General features: G+C 40.2%; 3 protein-coding genes and 1 pseudogene across 3 annotated transcripts in view; 1 reads left to right on the top strand and 3 right to left on the bottom strand.

The window, feature by feature from the left end:
- The window catches only part of LOC140941000 (AP-5 complex subunit zeta-1-like), a 39336-nt gene extending 29035 nt beyond the window's left edge, over positions 1 to 10301 (top strand). Inside the window, exons 22-25 of the mRNA XM_073389953.1 lie at positions 7116 to 7187; positions 7335 to 7414; positions 8767 to 8814; positions 9383 to 10301. Coding sequence (XP_073246054.1) covers positions 7116 to 7187; positions 7335 to 7414; positions 8767 to 8814; positions 9383 to 9452 — 270 coding nt within the window. The 3' untranslated portion in view covers positions 9453 to 10301. The remainder of the gene's footprint in view (positions 1 to 7115; positions 7188 to 7334; positions 7415 to 8766; positions 8815 to 9382) is intronic.
- LOC140941105 (tetratricopeptide repeat protein 28-like) lies at positions 1742 to 3916 on the bottom strand. The gene is made up of 2 exons (XM_073390068.1): positions 2963 to 3916; positions 1742 to 2568 (listed from the first exon to the last, which is right to left on the bottom strand). Exons 1-2 carry the CDS (start codon positions 3799 to 3801, stop codon positions 2511 to 2513), a joined length of 897 nt encoding a protein of 298 aa, XP_073246169.1. The 5' UTR covers positions 3802 to 3916; the 3' UTR covers positions 1742 to 2510.
- Positions 10302 to 10728: 427 nt separating the features above from the next.
- LOC140941633 (sodium/potassium/calcium exchanger 5-like) lies at positions 10729 to 13799 on the bottom strand. The gene is made up of 2 exons (XM_073390654.1): positions 13285 to 13799; positions 10729 to 12162 (listed from the first exon to the last, which is right to left on the bottom strand). The coding sequence occupies exons 1-2, from the start codon at positions 13518 to 13520 to the stop codon at positions 10875 to 10877; spliced, it is 1524 nt and encodes a 507-aa protein (XP_073246755.1). The 5' UTR covers positions 13521 to 13799; the 3' UTR covers positions 10729 to 10874.
- A 153-nt stretch (positions 13800 to 13952) lies between these two features.
- On the bottom strand, positions 13953 to 15695 carry LOC140942259 (sodium/potassium/calcium exchanger 5 pseudogene; annotated as a pseudogene).
- Between the last annotated feature and the right edge of the window lie 1992 nt (positions 15696 to 17687).

The raw sequence follows: 17687 nt of genomic DNA, 5'->3' as shown, positions 1-17687 counted from the left end.
TTTCCATGGCGTTAAGAGCACACCGGTAAGATTGCTAAGAGAAGTGCATCCAGAATTCCTATTTTGTTAGTCTTTTTTTCCGTATTTTTTTCGCTTGCGTTTTCCTGTAGTCCTAGAAATTTGTGTCGCGCTTGCCTTTTCAGCACGATTGGCTTACGGTGAAACAGAGTAATAAACTTGTGAGTCAAGTGAAGTAGTGTTCGCCAGTTCATTAGTGGCTTCACTATGTTTGCTAGCTTTTCGTCGTGAAATTAATAATGGGACCACTGAGTACTGATTACTGAGAAACTAAACCGTTTTATTTCGAAGAATTCAATAAAATCAATACTTCACATTTAAAAAAGCTGGTGAACAAGCTAAGCAAAGGCAGTACGTTCATCTCTCAGTTATTCTAAGAACCCGAGTATTGGCCCGGCCCCAGAGATTGAACTTGCGACTTCCCGCTCAGAAGTCAAGCGCTCTACCGAATGAGGTAGTCCTATGACGATCCAGTTTTTCTGTAGTCTGTTGCTGTTTTTTATCACACGGTCACAAGAAAACGAACACAAGCCGATAAACATAATAAAGAGAAAAATAAACTGTACTTACCAGGTCGTCTTTTTACGTTACTTAGAAAACTGAATTTACCGTTGAAACTTCCCTTAATATACCAACATAGTGAAAATACTTTCAAGAGGTCATCCTTTATTTCTTGATATTGAACGAGCTGAAACGTGCTATTGTTACGTTTTCTCTCTAAGGTACACAGTCACGTTTGAACGAAAATAAACCATGATGAAAACTCTAATCTGAGTACGCATACACTGGAATCCCTATATGGTAGGGTGAAATTAAAGTATTTGCTTGAGAATGGGATATTTTTCAGTTTTGGTTCAAGCAATCGAAGGTTTGAAAACCACAAGATTCTACTGTTTTAGTTCTGACGTTTAACTTATCGAAACCACTTGCTGCGCTAAGGTTAAATGGTACAGGATATGCTAGAAAATAGCCTCATCTTGTGCACGGCCATGGCCTCCTTGATGTTATGGTAAATAGTTATTGATTATGCCCTCTTTACGCAAAAATACCTTCATGTCCCCTTTTTTGGTTCAAGCTCATTTTATGCCTTTAGAATCTAAAATTTTGCTCCAACTACCGGTAATATATTTGCTTGGTGTATTTTTTTGTTTCGATCGGGTTTAGTTTCAGCTGCCTTCCGGGTTTCCATGAGGCAAACAAGGTTAAACAAACAGGCGAAAGAAAACTGGTGCTCTTAAACTTCGAAACTGGAAATATGATGGGTTAGGTTTGCAAGACATGAAGGCATAAAGGGCAGCAAGGAAGGTTCTCCACACCTGTCTCTTCTGGGCCAGCTTCCTCTTGAAGCCCATTACATCCCATTCCGGTTGTTTTGGTTCCTTCTTTTGCTGTTTCCGTAACAAAAGACTTTCTACGGGACTGGAATGTTAGCCCAGTACCCAACCCTCAACCTTAGAGGGCTGGTGGATCACTTTTCGTCTGACCTCTATACCTTTCGACTTGTCCGGGTGGCCCTGCCAGGATCTAAGCTCCCACTGGCACAGCTCTCCGGGTCACTGAGGTACACAAGCCCCCTGACCACAACAAAGTAATGATCCCCCAGGGAGGTCTAGGTTTGGGTCGACGATATATTACAAATTGCATTGTGTGTGGATATTAGTGACAAAATACAATGACATTCATTAAATTGTCGACCCAAACCGTCACCTCGTTTCATTGTCGCTTCACTGGAGCTGAATACGGGAAAGGTCTATTTGTTATGACCAGGGTTATGTTGACATCGTAGTTGTTATAGCAATGTATGAGGTCGTGATTATTTTACTTGTTCTTCGTTTACTCTAGACATTTGGCGGTTTGGATTGGTTAGTTTTCGATATATTTGTGACAATAATAATAATAAACAAATAATAATAATAATGATATGATACTCTTTATTATGTATAAAGAAGTTAACATGGAAGAGTAACAAAAACTAGTAAAAGAGTGGCCATATCTAAAATAACAATTAAGAGCTAATGCTATGACTAACCAATATATACAAGAAAATCCAGCTATAAAATGATAAAAATTCCTGCTGCTTTCTCATGATATTTCTATAATTATTCTTTCATTCTCCTACGGTTACTGAATTTCTATGTCCTAAGCTTAAGCAGTTCCAGATTTGGCAGGTTAATCAAGAAACATTCATCCTAAACTATCTCGATACAGCTTTCATGATTTTTTTTTCCAACTCTGAGAGCGTCTTGGCGACTACTGGAGAAAAAAACTCCGAAAAAAAATTCAAAGCTTTTTAAATACTAGTGCAAGGGTAAGAAGGTACCACAACTTGGTTTTGATTAGTTCTTGATTAGCTAGTTTGATAGGTGATCTAAGAGTTTGCCATAACTGATAATTATAAAATTAGACACAAAAATATATTTATCATAGTTAACTGTTAGTGTAATCACTTTATCGACTGAAGGTTTGTCCCAAAGAAAGTTTATATTCGCCAGTCACTCTGTTGACTTGGTTTCTATCGGAGATTTCGCGTGTGTTTCATCGCTTGCTTCTCTGAAAGATAAAAAACAGAAGAACATTAATAATCGTCGACCTTTCTTATTTGAACACGCCTTTCTGTCTTTCCGTTTTCAAGCCTCTCCTTCACAGTGAACTTGTATTTTGTATTTCAGCGAACTCCATATTAAGCTCAAAAATTTGGTTTTATCTACTGAGCTAAGAACAACGAAGCGGAAGCTTTGAAATCTCTGTACTGTGCTGGGTCAATTGACTTATCTATCAAATCAGTTAATAAACCCGTATTTCACTCCCCAACCGACTCAACACCTCAGTTTCTGTATAATCTAACCCCTTTATCCATATTTAGCGGACACCCTGGATACTCTTGATGAGCCGGGACTCGACCATTTTTGTCTCAAACCCAAGATTTCAATAAGTTTCTACTAACCTTAACTTATGAAAATCCAATGTCACGTTATCTCCAACCAGCATGAAAGGTGCCCATTGCTGCACCTTGGAGAATCCGTTTTCTCTCATCCACTTCATGGCCTGGTGAAGAGATTCACTAGCACTTTCACCATCTACAAGGTGTTCGTAGAAACGACTCATGAACTGCTTTGTTGCTTCGTCTTGTATGGCCCACAGTGCCACCAACACTGAGCGTGCACCGGATCCTAAAAACGCCCGAGCAATTCCAACCACTCCCTCTGTTCTGATTTGTCCTTTTGCACTGTGACAACAGCTAAGGACTACCAGTTTGGCTCGCAGCCGAATTTGTGAGATGTCCGCCATGGTCAACAAGTAGTCTTCTTCTTGAGATTTCCTACCAATGCTGGGTGGAGGAGCAAGAACAATTTCTCCTCTTTCCGCATCACCATGCGCAGCGAAATGTATGAGACTTACTGAACGCATACTTTGGAGAACCGTCTCCTTTGTGGCTTGCTTTCCTAACAGAGGTTTGGTACCTAGCAGTTCTCCAACCATCTCTGCTTCCTCACTTGCAAAAGGCAGCCTCGATACCGGCTGAAGATTTCCCTTGTACAACACCTTACCAACCTCAGGATCCCCCACTATCAGTGCACCAGTCTGACTGTGATAGTCTGCTGGACTGTCCTGAATGATCTTGAGAGTCGACAAAGAGGGAACGATTCGAATTCTGAAGGACTCTGATAAATACTTTCCTCTTTCGTCCTTTAACGCTGCGAATGGAACTTTGAAAAACAAGCGATCGGGAACAATGATCAGTTCGGTTTTATCAAGCAAGTCAGTGACTGGAGTGATGATCATTTTGTAGCCATCTGCAAGAGTTGGGATGGGCTGCTGTTCGTGTTCATCCTCCTCTACAAGGCGGCACCCTGTGAGGCTATGTCCTTGAGATGACTTGCGCGTCTGCTCGGGGGCAACATTTGAAGGAAACCAGGATCGATCTTCGCACTGCTCTGGAGCTAAACAAAGTGTCTCTCTAAAGACTTCAGTGCCAAAAACGTCAGCCACTTTGCTTTCTGGTCCATTACCAGCAAAACAGTCATTTACATTCATTTTCCGGATAAATAATTGGTTGTGTGCCTTAATAACCCACAATTTTAAAAATTTCTCGAAGTACGAAATGTAAAGGAAGGCACAATTGTGTTCTCTCTTCACTATCCTTTCAATACCAACCCATTGTTCTGGACTGGATAGTATTTCTAATTTTGAAGGGTACTGGGCAGTCATTAAGTCTGCCAGGGCTCTGCCTCGTCCAATCTCCTCTATGTGAAGACCTAGGTTTGGGTGTCCCGCAAGGCAAATCAAATGACTGATCTTTCGGAAGTATCTTCCGAACCTGTCAAGAATCGATATCTTGAATTGGTCGTGATCTTTCAGGAAACCTCGAAGAAACTCTCCCGCACAAAGGCAAGCAAAGAAATGTGTTTCAGCTTTAGGTATGTTGCCGGCTTCAATCATGCAAAGCGAAATAAGCAAGTGAAGTTCTATCTCTTTTTCCACTTTTCCAGCCTCTGCACAAATTACGATCGCTCTTTCAAGACAGTCTTTAGCCTTAGCACACTCACTGACATTGCGAAAGGCCATACCTAAGTCTTCATAGAACGCGGCCTCTATATTCTTGTCGCCAATTTTTTCTGCGATTGCAAGTGCTTTTTGGTAATATTCTGTCGCCTGTACATGTTCACCGCGGCACTCAAAGACTCTTCCTATGTTTCCATAGCATGCAGCCTTTATTTTCATGTCGCCAATTTTTTCTGCGATTGCAAGTGCTTTTTCTTGATATTCTATAGCCTTGACATATTCACTGATGGACTGAAAGCTGCTTCCTAGATTTCCATAGTAATGGGCTTCTGTGTTGTCGGCTGCAAGTCCTTTTTCGTGATACTCTTTAGCCTTGACATGTTTACCAAGAGACTCAAAGACTATTCCCAGGTTTCCGTAGCATTCAGCTTTTGTTCTCTCGTCGCCAATTTCTTCGGCGATTGCAAGTGCTTTTTCGTAACATTCCATGGCCTTGATATGTTCACCTATAGAACGAATGCTGTTTCCGAGGTTTTGATAGCATTTGGCTTTTGTTTCCTTGTCGCCAATTTTTTCTGCGGTTACAAGTGCTTTTTGTTGGTATTCTTTAGCCTTTGCTTTTTCTCCGAGAGACAGGAAGTCTCCTACTAGTATTTCATAGTATGCGACCTCTCTTTCCTTGTCGCCAATTTCCTCTGCGATTGCAAGTGCTTTTTCGTGGTATTCTATAGACTTGACATATACACCTAAAGACTGAAAAATACTTCCTAGCTTTACATAGCATTCGCGTTCCAACCTTTTTTCTTTAGTTTCTATCGCGATTCTTATTGCTTTTGTGCAAAGCTCAATTGCTCCATTATAATTATACTTGTTTAATCTGTATAATCGCGCCAGGAGAAATGCTACTTCTTCTTCTAATACTCTCTGGCTAGGACCTCTATAAATTATGAGACGCTTTTTGTCAAGTTTTATTGCATGCCTATTATCCTCCGTAAGCTTCATAGGCTCGCACATCGCAAGCATTTGTAGATATGTTGCTATCTTGTACCAACTGGTAAACTCCTTCATATTTTCCATTGTCTTGTCTTAACAAGAAATAAATTTTCCTTACATAACTTGACGGCTTTTTGAACACGATTTGTGATTAGAAGGTACGTCGAGACAAGAACTGCGATCGTGACAGCCTGGGCAGTTCCTCTGTGCTTTAAATGACGGTCTTCTTTAGAGCTAAAAAGAAAGAAGATTGGTTTTTGTTTGCTATCATTTAGCCTGTGTACGTCCGCCTCCTTCTCTCAAACAAAATCGGGGTGAGAAGGAAAACTTGTACATCTAATTCGAAACCACAAAAGGACGAAATAAATGGAAAAATAGACTGTACTTACCAGGTCACCTTTTTAAGCTAAATTGAATTTACGGTTGAAACGTTCCTTAATATACTGGCATAGTGAAAACGTTTTCAACAGGTCATAAGTTATTTCTAAATATTCAACAGGCTGAAACTTGCTATTAATACCTTTTCTCAATGAGGTAGTCGCATTTGAAAGAAAATAAGGTATGATGAAAAATCTCATCTGAGAAAGCATACATTAGCATCTCTATATGTTGGGGAAAAATGGGGGAAATTATTGTGTTTGATTGACAATAGAATTTTCTTCAGTTTTGGTTCAAATGGCAATCGGTAGTTTGAAACCCGGAAGATTCTACTGTTTTGGTTCTGACGTTTAACTTATGGAAAACACTGCTGAGCTTAAGATACGGTTTAGGAAATGGTATCATATAACCTCGCTTCGTGCTCTGCTAAAGCCTTATTGGCGTTTTGGTGAATAGTTTTTAAATATATCCACCCAATAGGACTTGCAATAGGACTGTCATATTCTCTACCATGTTAAAGCTCATATTACGGCCTCAGAACGCAAAATCTAGCTTCATGTATTTGCCTCCTGTAATTTTAGTTTCGTGAAGGCTTTTAGTTTCAGAACTGCCACCCAGGAACAAGTTTAAACAAACGAGCGAAACAAGAATTGTTCTTAAAAAGTTCGAACCTGAAATGAGAAGATGAGTAGGTTTTGCAAGGTGCAAGGTTACTATAGAGATAATGACGACAGAGGTTTTAGGGAATAATTTGGGGATTTCATATGACCTGTTGGTAAACTTAGGAAAATGTCTTCACCATTCGAAACACAACCTGATAACGTCTTACACTGAGGGACTCGACGATTAGTAACGTGATTAACGACCTCGCCAGCTAAAAGGGAACGAAAGGAAAAGCCTGTGAGGTTATTAAACTTATTAAACAAAAAGGACTAATTTTCTACTTTTAGCCATAGTATTGGTAGAAATAAGAAAAATATCAGCCTGCTGGAGGAGTTCACGTAAAATTTCTCTGATATCTGTTGCCTCAGCGGACAACAGACCTGAGGGAACGTTCAAAGGGAAGGCTAAGGAGAATCATGGGAAAAAACTCTTCAAAAATCAGTTGACATAATTTTGTATGGTTAAGCAGTAATGATATAAAAGGGAATTTCAAGCGAAATTGTGATATTTTGTACGTTAAACATTCTGCGTAACTATTGCTATTTTGCTCTTTCTTGTAGCTTGCTTCAAGATGTCAGGATGTTATTCAAAGAGCTATTCTGTGCTTGAGTAAAGTTGTGCGGCAGAAACCAGTAAGTTATTTGTTTTATTTGTGTAAGTGAAGATTTATTTACTTACAGTTTTATTAATTTGACCACAAAATTGATCCTTACAAATCAATGTGGCATTTATGTGGGCATGAGCTCGCGACGGTAATTCTTCTTCTTTCTTCCTTGTAGGAGCTTCTTTCTGACCCAGAGTGTTATCCAGATTTACTGATGCGAGCTCAGGAATTAATAAACCTCCTTAAACTTCCCAAGTAAGATCTTTTTACTCTGCAGTGCACCCCTTGTATAACAAAGTGCCCAAGCCTGGAAATATTTGGTAGATATATTATTGTCTAGGGTCCTTTCCATAAATTTTACCGTAACATTCGGAGACTACGCGAGAGGATGGGTCAGTGTTTTGTTGACTTACGGCGGGAAATCCTGTGTTACTGTTTAGGGGACGAATTCGTCATGTTCTAAACGAGTGAAAAACTGGGTTCAAAATACGACCACAAAGCTTCTTCGGATCGTTTGGAGGGGCAGCATGAAAGTCAACAAACATAGCGCACTGGTGCTGTGTTTCAAACTGCAATGCTAGTTTCAGAAATGCAATAAATCTTCACTATTACAGAATTCCTTAAGACGTTGATGTACCAAGGATGTCTTCTTAACAGGTGGCTTGCAAGTTTTTGCTGTCCCCCCTGCCTGCACCAGTAAAAGAAGTGATCCTACTGACTAAACAGTTATATAGCGTCATTCGACGCACCGCCAACCCAATCTCGCGCCCAGCCTCAAAATGGATATCAAATCCTCATAAGTCCATGGATACTTTTTGTTCAACCGAGCACCTTGTTATTAGTGAACTTACGCAGCCGGATGAGAGATGAAAGAAGACAGCAAACCTTGTGAGACAAGTGTGACAATAAGTTCTCTAAAACGCATCTTCCTTTAACCAGTTCTTTTTAAAAGACCAGAAGTGTGTCACACACAAGCGTTTTGCCGTCCTTTTCTTTCTGCCGTCCTGTTGCGTAAACTCACTTTTGTATCAGCTTTACTAGGCACAGACCAGGGGTGGGTACGAACGGGACTCACGAGGTACCTTCCTTACCCATCCCCACAGCCCATGAGACAGTACGGGTGGTCACTGTCAGGGATTGTTACGTCTCTAGTGTTTTTACGTCCCACAAGAGTCAGGTCATAAAACCTCTGTGCGATAGACCCTACGGTTTTTCTCTCTTATTCCAGAAGACTTGAATGTCTAATCATTGGCAGATGCAAAACAAAGGCTATGCATCCATACTTGTCCCTCGCAGTCATTTTAAGCTTCTGAATGCCAATTCGGCTGGGATTTGGACGCAGGCCAACCGCTCCGAACTGTGATACCCAACCAATTGAACTAAACATCTACAGTTAGCGGTTTTGAATGGCTTCGGTACACCACGGTTTGACAGTACCTTAACAAGGATGATGTAATATGAGAATTAGTTCTGAAAGCGTTTTACCCTGCTGTGACACTTTTTTTAAAAAAAACAAATTCCCTATGACATTTTATAATGCCGTGGTTCTTGTTGTCAAGGATCGCTTAATATCACGTTTTTCACTTTTTGTAATTCTCTCTGTCCAGTGTGGCACCTGTGATACTCAGCCCGGATTCCGAAGTTTATAGCGGAAGGTAAATGAATGTTATTGTAGTAGAACCATTCCAACAATGGTTGTTTCTGGATTCTTTCCAGTTTTCTTGGTCCGCTTCACCGACATCTGGTTCATCGTCAGTCCGCTTATACAATGAATTTTTCGAAACCTTTTCTTCTTGTTCTTGAGCAACTACAACTGACGACAAAATAAATTGAGGCAATTTGTCCTACAGGACCTTTTTGACGTTTTGCGACTTCAAAAGCGGAAAATACATATACGGGCTACAGGCAGCCCATTTGAGCTACCTGTAGGAAACATCGTAAACCCAGCTTTGAATGGAGGTTTGAATGGGTGTGGATTGTTTTGTTCTCCGAGATTACCCCATTTGAGGACAGTGTCGCAACAAGTTTGTCGCCTATTGTAGTCTCCTTGGCAGCCGTTCTTTGTTTTGTCGCGTCCCCAAGCACCCAATCCTCCACTAAGCGATGCAGTTAAGAAATGAAAATTAAAAGAACATTTTCACGATCCGAGGTGTGTAGAAAAGCTTAGAGATAGGCGGTTTGTTTTATCAATATTTAACGACGGACTGTTGTTTCTTATTCTAGATGGCACAAAGACAGCAACTCGTCTTTACCTCTGTTGCTTCGTACATGTGACACAATTCTTGCTTCATAATTCACGGACTCATCTTTGTCGGGTCTTACCTCGAAGCTTGTTTGGTCGGTGATTTGTTCACTTTTGTTGACATGCAGTGGATATCACCAAGTCACTTCTGTTTCTCCTCTACAGTCGAAGTGAGGTGGAGATATTTTCACGCTTACAATGCAACGAACGTCTCAATAGTAAAACCTCGCAAATGACGCAAATGACTTTCTTCACCTTAATTACTGTAAAGTGTATGGAACATATCGTCAATAACATACCACCTTTCGTAACGCAGGTACTTCTTTATTTCAGGGCTTCACTTAATCTTAATCTCGATCTTAATCTAACCTACACTTGATTAAAATTTGTCGAGGAAAATAATGATGGATACTTCCAACAATCAAACTATGTGCCAAGTTTAGGGCTAAAACCATTGTTAAATCCGCGCACAATCAACGAGGCTCGTAGTTGGGTCAAAAAGGATCGTGAACAGTCGAAATTGATGAAAATATGTCGAACAATCTGTCAAAACGACTGCTACAGGGACCGATTAAGTAACGTTAAAATATTTGCGTTTCGATATTTTCAAGTGTCAAATTCCAGCCTTCTTCAGATTAGTGAGGACAAATTACGATTTGCAGAAATCTACATATAAATTTCTGTAAATCCCTGATTTGTCCTGATAAACCTGGTGAAAACTGGTACATGTATTGATCAGTCGAAATATCGTAACTTGACAAGTCTTTTTACGTTATTTGATTAGTCCTTGCAGTATTAATTTAAGCCACAGTTTGTACGTGTCTCTCTTACTAGTATAATTGAGGTGCAAGGACGTAATCTCCACCAGCTTTAAAAATGAAAGTAATCAAATTGAATTAAGTTAGAAACAGAATGCAATAATCAGAACTTTATTTTGTATATACAATATAATTAAGTGCAAAAGATATATATAAGAAAGTATGTGAAATATTTGTATTTTGTCCGCTTCACCGTACTCTTTTCATGTATTTTGTTGTTGACGTTGCCAAAAGGAGTGATGGAAAATGCCTTTTTAAATAAATTGACCTACCTAACCTCCACGTTTTTCTCCAATTATACCTTGTAAGTCAAAATAGACAAGCTTATACATACTGCAATAATATGTAATTTACATCTGAAGATATTAATGTATTGTATACCTTTTTCAAATAATGGCATATTTCGAAACAGTACCTTTAGGAACAACAACACAAAATAAACCAGAGTAAACATAAAAAGATGACTAAAAAAGTTGATTAAGTTGAGAACTTGGTCTTTCATGGCCTTTAGCTCTTTTAGGCGTTGAGAGCGGCGAGATGTATTCTCGTTTTTACAGGTAAATTTTTTTTCGCACCCAGATTTTCAACATTGGTCAGAGCATTGGTTGACGATTTCTGAACAGTAATTTAATGAAGCCTATTTACCATGCCTTTGTCACGTAACTTTTTTCAAGTGAGTCAGGTGACCGTTCCTGTGGTGTCCCAAACCCTTTTTTGGGAGGTGGCTTGGGTGATGGGGGCTTAACTTGGGCGCATTCCCCCGTGGCAGGGCTTCAAGAATAACAGCAACTGTTAAGAAAATGAGGTAGATGATCAAAAGAATGCATCCCCCACGCTTGTCTAAGTACCAGTTGTTTAGATGTATGACGATCAACGTCACTAAAACCGTTCCAAAAAGACACAACGATGTGTAAACTATGTGACCACTGTGGATTAAGACCACGCTGCCTGGGTGAACAACTGTCGCGGCCAGAAACCATGGCAATCCTAGACAAAGGATGTCAAATATGTTACTACCCACACAGTTGGCGAGTGCCATGTCACCCATTCCATGTTTGGCGACAACCAGACTCGCCATTGCATCCGGGACACTCGATCCAGCAGCCAGAAGCGTCAATCCCATGATACACTCAGGAATGTCAAACGTCTCGCCTATTACTGAAACTGTCCATACTAACACGTAAGAAATGATGGCCATCCATATTATTGACACTACAAATGTGACTGGATACCAACTCTCCCATCCTTTTTTACGGCAGTCTGGCATCGTAATGAAAAAAATTGCGTGGATCGGCAGCATAATGATCCAGATAACAAGTCTACACGAGCTTTTGGGAATCTCCAACGGGGATTTTGCAGAAAAACCGTGAACTTGTGACGGCGGGCTTTCTAGCGCATGGCTTTCTTTCGTCTTGTTATGACCAGCTGTATCAGGGTTTTCTTCAATATCTTGTTCAGATTTTGCCGTTGTGTTGTCATCTCCTAAATTTTTGCTATCATTTTCCCCGGGGTCGTCCATCTGAACCATTTCAAATCCCTTGCGAATCTCACAAAATCGTTGGCAACATTTTTCAAACAAACCTTCCAGTTTTTTGTTGTAGCACATAATGAGGATATACCCACAATACAAGAAGGGAAAAACAGCTGCTTCATACCAGTGGACAGTATTATCTTCAATTGCAATCAGCAGTGCTATTAGATGAACAGTGTAGGCAAGGGAGTCTCTGAGTAGAGGCCACGTGTGAAGTGCTATGGCCATTCCAGAACACAATCCACAGATCGCTGATATAAAAAGAATATTAAACATAGTCGAGCCAATTATAGTACCCAGGCCTATGTCCCCTTCACCCATGAACACCGACGCAATGGCGATAAACAGAGTGGGCATGGAACTACCGGCTGCCATAAATGTTGCGCCCGCGACGTCTGTCGGGATACGAAGCCTGCCGAAGATAAGAAAAAGAGTTTAATATCGGGGTAAACTGCTACTATTTATCAGGCCACTTTTGTGGCTGAAATGAGGCACTAAGATCCATTTTGATGAAGCATATAACGGGACCAAATCTCAAGGATCACAGACAAAAGATTGATTTCCAGGTTCCTATCACCCTGGCAAGGCATTCTTTTGTCCAATACACAGTTTAGGACAAGCTCCACTGCAAAATCTTTTTTTTTTTTTGCAATGGCTGCCGACAACACCCCCTTTCCTTATGGCAATCCTAGGTTGAGTGACATGAAGTTTCTTCCGCAACGCAAGGCGAGGAGATGCAGTTGGCAGGGTGCAATTAAGTGAACGATGTAAGACATGGCAATCACAGTTATTATTCTGAAGGTACTGAACTACTGACAATGGTGTATCTCCGAAAAACACGCCGTTGAAAGTCAAGCTGAGTCGTGTGCATTTTGTCAATTCCAAAGCCTTAAATAACCAACTATTTTGTTTGGCCACGGCAGTGAATTCTTTGACAATTAAAGGACCTATGTAACGCCATTTGCTATCCTTTTAAAAAGCTGAAACTTTTTTGGCATCAATCGAATTCACCCTTTGAAACAATAATGGTCCAGTTTTGTTATTTAAAACTTAATTTAGGCATCAAAACTGTTTCCTGTCGTCTGTTGCAGCGGATGGACAGGATGAACATGGATTGAAACTTGAAAAAGTTGGGCCATCCTTAGTAAGTTTTAATGCGATGCCTGCAAAAATCGCCAAAAGCAAACATTTATTATTGTTAGTGCTCCTAATGAAATTTTTCATATCGTTTTCATACCGCTATAGTAGCATTTTGTGTATGGGTAAAGGCACTTAGTAATGACCCAGCCTCCTCCTCAGGCGCTTTGTTTTTCGCATGGTAGAGGCGAGCGCGAAACGCGAGTGACTGATGAAAAACCGCAAGGTACCATGGGAAGGGTACAGACGGCAGGTGAAGCCCGTCGTCTCCGTCCTGCCTTCCTTTACGCGCACATTTTCATTGAGAGAGAGACGTCTGGGTACGAGGCAGGTAATCACCTCAGAATTTTCCTAAACTGCAGCAATATCCACGTGACATAACCCCTTTAAGACTTACCTTTTGCAAATCTTCTCGAGAGATGCGCAGAAATAATGATCACACAAGATTGCTAATGCACCAAAGCAATACAGGCAAATAAGACCGTGTATCACTATTGCACCTTCCCGTCTCTGCTGCAATGAAAAGATTGTTTGATACTGAAGAACTTCAATGATCGCATGGCTGCTGCAGTTGAAGAAATGGCGCTTCCTGTGATGAAGTACACTTATTCTCCTGGGAAACTTTTGTGTCATCTTGGAGTCTTTTAATTTATCATCCAGTTCCTTCAAATGACGCCTGTATCGTGAATACGTTTAAAAGAAATCTTTTTTAAAATAGTATAAGGAAATCCCAGAGAGAAATGGTAGCGCACGCTACTTAGTACTGACTTAGTTTATGGGTAGGAATTTTAGTTGATAACGCCAAGTTTGCGTACCTTTCTGTTTCTCTATGAGACAAGGCAGTGGGTCTATAGGCATTATAACCTTTCACCGAAACTGGGGTGAAAAGCCCTAGATCCAACTGACGTCATTAATGAAAATTAAGTTGGCAATAACTGACACTCTACTGCAAGAAAAAAATGCCAAACAGCTTTTATTTGAATGGCCCGCTTCATAAAGCTACCATGCCCATGTGTATATATAGTCACTAGAAATCTTCACGCATTTCTCCCAGGCCACTCTAATTTCACCGACTCCAAATAAGCATAAAAATACAGCTCTCAACAACAAGGCAAAACTTCTATAAAAGTAGCAATACCGAGAAAAAGTAAATACATTACAAGGAAAATAACGCCCAGTTTTTCATCAAGTTTCCATTTGTTTAAGACTATCAACAATATTGTGCATAAAATGCTCGCTATTAAAATCCCACTGGTGAAAAATATATTCTCGCTTTGAATATAAACCGCGGTGTTGGGAGAAATAATAGTAGTTTTGATCAGCCAAGTTATGCCAAGGCACAACATATCAAACACGTTACTTCCAATGCAATTGGAAACTGCCATATCGCCTCTTCCTAATTTGGCTACTACTAAGCTCGCAATGGCGTCTGGGAGACTGCTGCCTGCAGCGAGAAACGTCATGCCCAAGACGCACTCTGGGATATTATAAGTGTATCCAACCAGGGATACCATCCACACCAGAACATAAGACAGACCGCCCATCCATATCGCCGACGAAGTAAATGTCAGGAGATAGAACTTTTGCCATTTCTTCTTACGACAGTCTGGGATAGTGAAAAAGAACAAAATTATAGAGGGAAGAGTGAAAATCCACAAAGCCTTGGAAAAGACTGAACCTTTAGGCAGCTTCAACCGATTTTCAGTCTCTTCAGATTCATGCAGATTTTCAGTACTTTCATTTATATCCTGAACTTCTTCGTATTCTATTTCTATTCTTTTGCTTTCTTTCTCTTCCTTTTTCTTCGTTATTTTTTCTTTCATTTCCTGAGCCCACTCTTCCAGAGAATCATTGAAGTACATCACGATAATGTACAATGTATAAGCAACGAAAAGCGCCACGCTTTCGTACCAGTGGATTTTTCGGTCGTATAGCGAGAACATAAGAATCAGCACGCTTAAGATATACATGATAGAATCCCTAAAGATTGGGTACCAGGTAAGATGCATCGTCACGCCAGCCCCGATTCCACACAAGGCGATAATGAACAGCGTGTTAAATATCGTGGAGCCCACAATAGTCCCAAGACCGATGTCTCCCTCAGTAAAAAACGTCGATATTATGGAGATGAACAGTGTCGGAGCTGAACTTCCAACCGCCATGAAAGTTGCGCCAGCCACGTCTGGCTTTAGCTTCAAGCATTTCGTGATGCGAGTTAGCGATGAAACAAAATAGTCATCACAAACCACCGTAAGAGCGCAGAAGATGTGGAGGCAGATCAAAAAATGAAATGCTACTCCTCCGTAATATCTCTGCTCTTGTGTGAATAGATCCGGTGGGAATTCTTCGATTCTCGGCGGCTTGCAGGCTCTGATTTTGCAGTTTTCGTTGGCCACAAGGGACAATCGATTATCGCTGAAGTACTCGGGATCCATGTTTGAATATTACCACCGGTTAGAACCCAAAACTGAACGGATCATGTTATATGGTCATTCAGCTGCGGAACCGTTATAGCTGACGGTCTCTTCAGTCAGTAACCTTCAGTTGTCATTCTTGAATCTTTCGGCTTGGTTAGGTCCACTTCGATCTTTTGCCCTTCCTTCATTTACAAAATTACGCCCCACTTGGAAATAATTATAGTTTCGATGACATTACAGGTAGATATACCTATAGAGGTCAAAGTATGCACCGTCTATCAAATATAGCCGTAATTCGAACTGAAACGATGTTCTTTCACTTCACTTGAGGAGAAACAGGAAATAGACTTCTACGAAGCAAATTTGAATTAAGTACCTAGATTACAGTGAATAATTTTCACACCAAACCATGCATTCTCCAAAGATGACCAATCGACCAATTTACAGGTGGTAGAACTGGTAAGTTGACATTTTTTGGTGGCTCTGCGCTTGTTATCTCTTCACATTCAATGCCTACACTCTCATTTAAACACCTTCTTTCAGATTTGTGCTAAGTTAAGTCAAGCCTAGTAGATATGAGATAGTTCATTTCCATTTATTATCAAGAAAAAAAGTGTGTCAACAACAAAAAAAATGTCAAGGACGTCTTTCTTTGATTCTACGCACCACTGACTTCTAACTTTTCAAAGTTTGCCAGAGTGAAAAATTGACAGATGTTTTTTGTTGTAAGTTGAATCAGAACATGTCTAAGACTAAACAGGTCACACTACGTGTTAAAAAGCGTTTATAGAAGGAGATTCAGAAGATGAAAGATCGTACATTTTTTTTTGTTCCAACCTTGTCTTCAAGGTGTTTATTCGGCAAATCCTCCAGGTGGCTGGTATGTAAATCGTAACATGCCATCAGAACCCATTGTAACTAAACATAGTTAACTGTGAGGAGTACCCGTTTATCTAATAATAATCCATTTAGGAATAGTTCTTAAGGTCAATGATCATCTTAAATCGCGGTTTAAGGCTCTGTTTGAGTAACGGACCAAATGTCATCACCTTATGTGGTATGAGTACACTTTTTTTTTAACAAGTTACCTTCAGGACAAAATGCTTGTGGGCCTATTTAGGTAAAATATAATATCGTATACGCCCCTTGCTAGTTGAGGCCATGGGATGTGAAAACAAGGCCACGGTGGAGAGATTGTTCGAAAAATTAACAGGTGTCAGACAAGAGAAGCTGCACTATCCGCCTTGTAACTGATCACCAACTGATGGGTATTATCATAGTTATAAGAGGAGACTGGTTATGAAAAGCGGCAAACATCAATGATAAAAACAACAGTGCTGCAGTTTATGTTGGAAGCACCCTGAAAGTGCACAATCCTTTGTTTTCTGTTGGCAAATTGTTACGGAATAAATTAATGCAACGTTTTTATTGGTCAATACAATCAAAATGATAGGAATTCTTTTGAACGTTGTGCACTTTCAGGTCCACAAAAACATATAACAAAGGAGTCTCACGGGTTTCATGACCATTCCACTCAATTAACTATGGTATTAGCTTCTGTGAAAGAGCTACACTAAGGGGCTTATCTCTGAAATTCTAACCCGTCGCTCAGTGAGTTTCCAAACCTTTCGTGGACGAAAAACAGATTTGCCCAAATTTTCTCCTTGCAAATACGTCGCAGACATGTGAGGAGTAATTCTGACGCAAGGATATTAAACGCAACATTTGCATACCAAAAACACGGGGTTGTAAATCTGGAGGCAAATGTAGCGTTGACTATAAGTTGGCCCAGATTTACTCCTCATTTATTGCATTTTTGCTACATATCTGCCGAGAGCAAATTTGAGCAAATCCATTTTTCCGTCCAGTGATATTCAATACAGTGAAGATAGCGCTACTGTTGCCGCTCGATATTGTGACTTTTTTTATGGATTCCAATCCAAGATATTTTAAAGTCAAAGTCGTGAATTTATGAGGGTGTCATTTCTCCTTCTTTGAAATCACGTGACTCCGCCTCCAAAACAATTTAAATTTTTGACTAGTTCATCGTAACACAAAACTCAAAAAAGGTTCCAAAATGTTTGTAAAGTAGCGGCCTACATTGGTAAAAAAAAAAAGATATATGAAAACCTCTGGCAAAGGTAAAAAGCGCTGTAGCATTGATCAATAGTATTCTTGGTTTTTGTTCCTGTTTGCGGACATATTGTCTGCCACCAATCGTTTAAATTACCCTTTTTTCCAAGGATGATGGCCGTTAGGCAGACCGTTCCAACATTCCTATGAACAAAGACAGAAACCAGCTCAAGGAGACCCTTCCTCGGTTTCTTCAATTTTTGACATGGACAGATATTGGGAAAATCCGCTGACTGGAGAGAGCACCTTG

This window comes from Porites lutea, chromosome 6 (assembly GCF_958299795.1).
Source record: "Porites lutea chromosome 6, jaPorLute2.1, whole genome shotgun sequence".
Lineage (NCBI taxonomy): Eukaryota > Metazoa > Cnidaria > Anthozoa > Scleractinia > Poritidae > Porites > Porites lutea.
The sequence above is the reverse complement of the archived record's forward strand: the minus strand, read 5'-3'. Positions and strand labels throughout refer to the sequence as shown.

Coding starts and splice junctions, on each gene's coding strand:
- LOC140941105 (XM_073390068.1), bottom strand. CDS start 3,801: ATGATCATCACTCCAGTCACTGACTTGCTTGATAAAACCGAACTGATC. Junction 2,569..2,962: donor TTGGATTTTCATAAGTTAAG/GTTAGTAGAAAC, acceptor TTTATCTTTCAG/AGAAGCAAGCGATGAAACAC.
- LOC140941633 (XM_073390654.1), bottom strand. CDS start 13,520: ATGACACAAAAGTTTCCCAGGAGAATAAGTGTACTTCATCACAGGAAG. Junction 12,163..13,284: donor CTCGAGAAGATTTGCAAAAG/GTAAGTCTTAAA, acceptor TATCTTCGGCAG/GCTTCGTATCCCGACAGACG.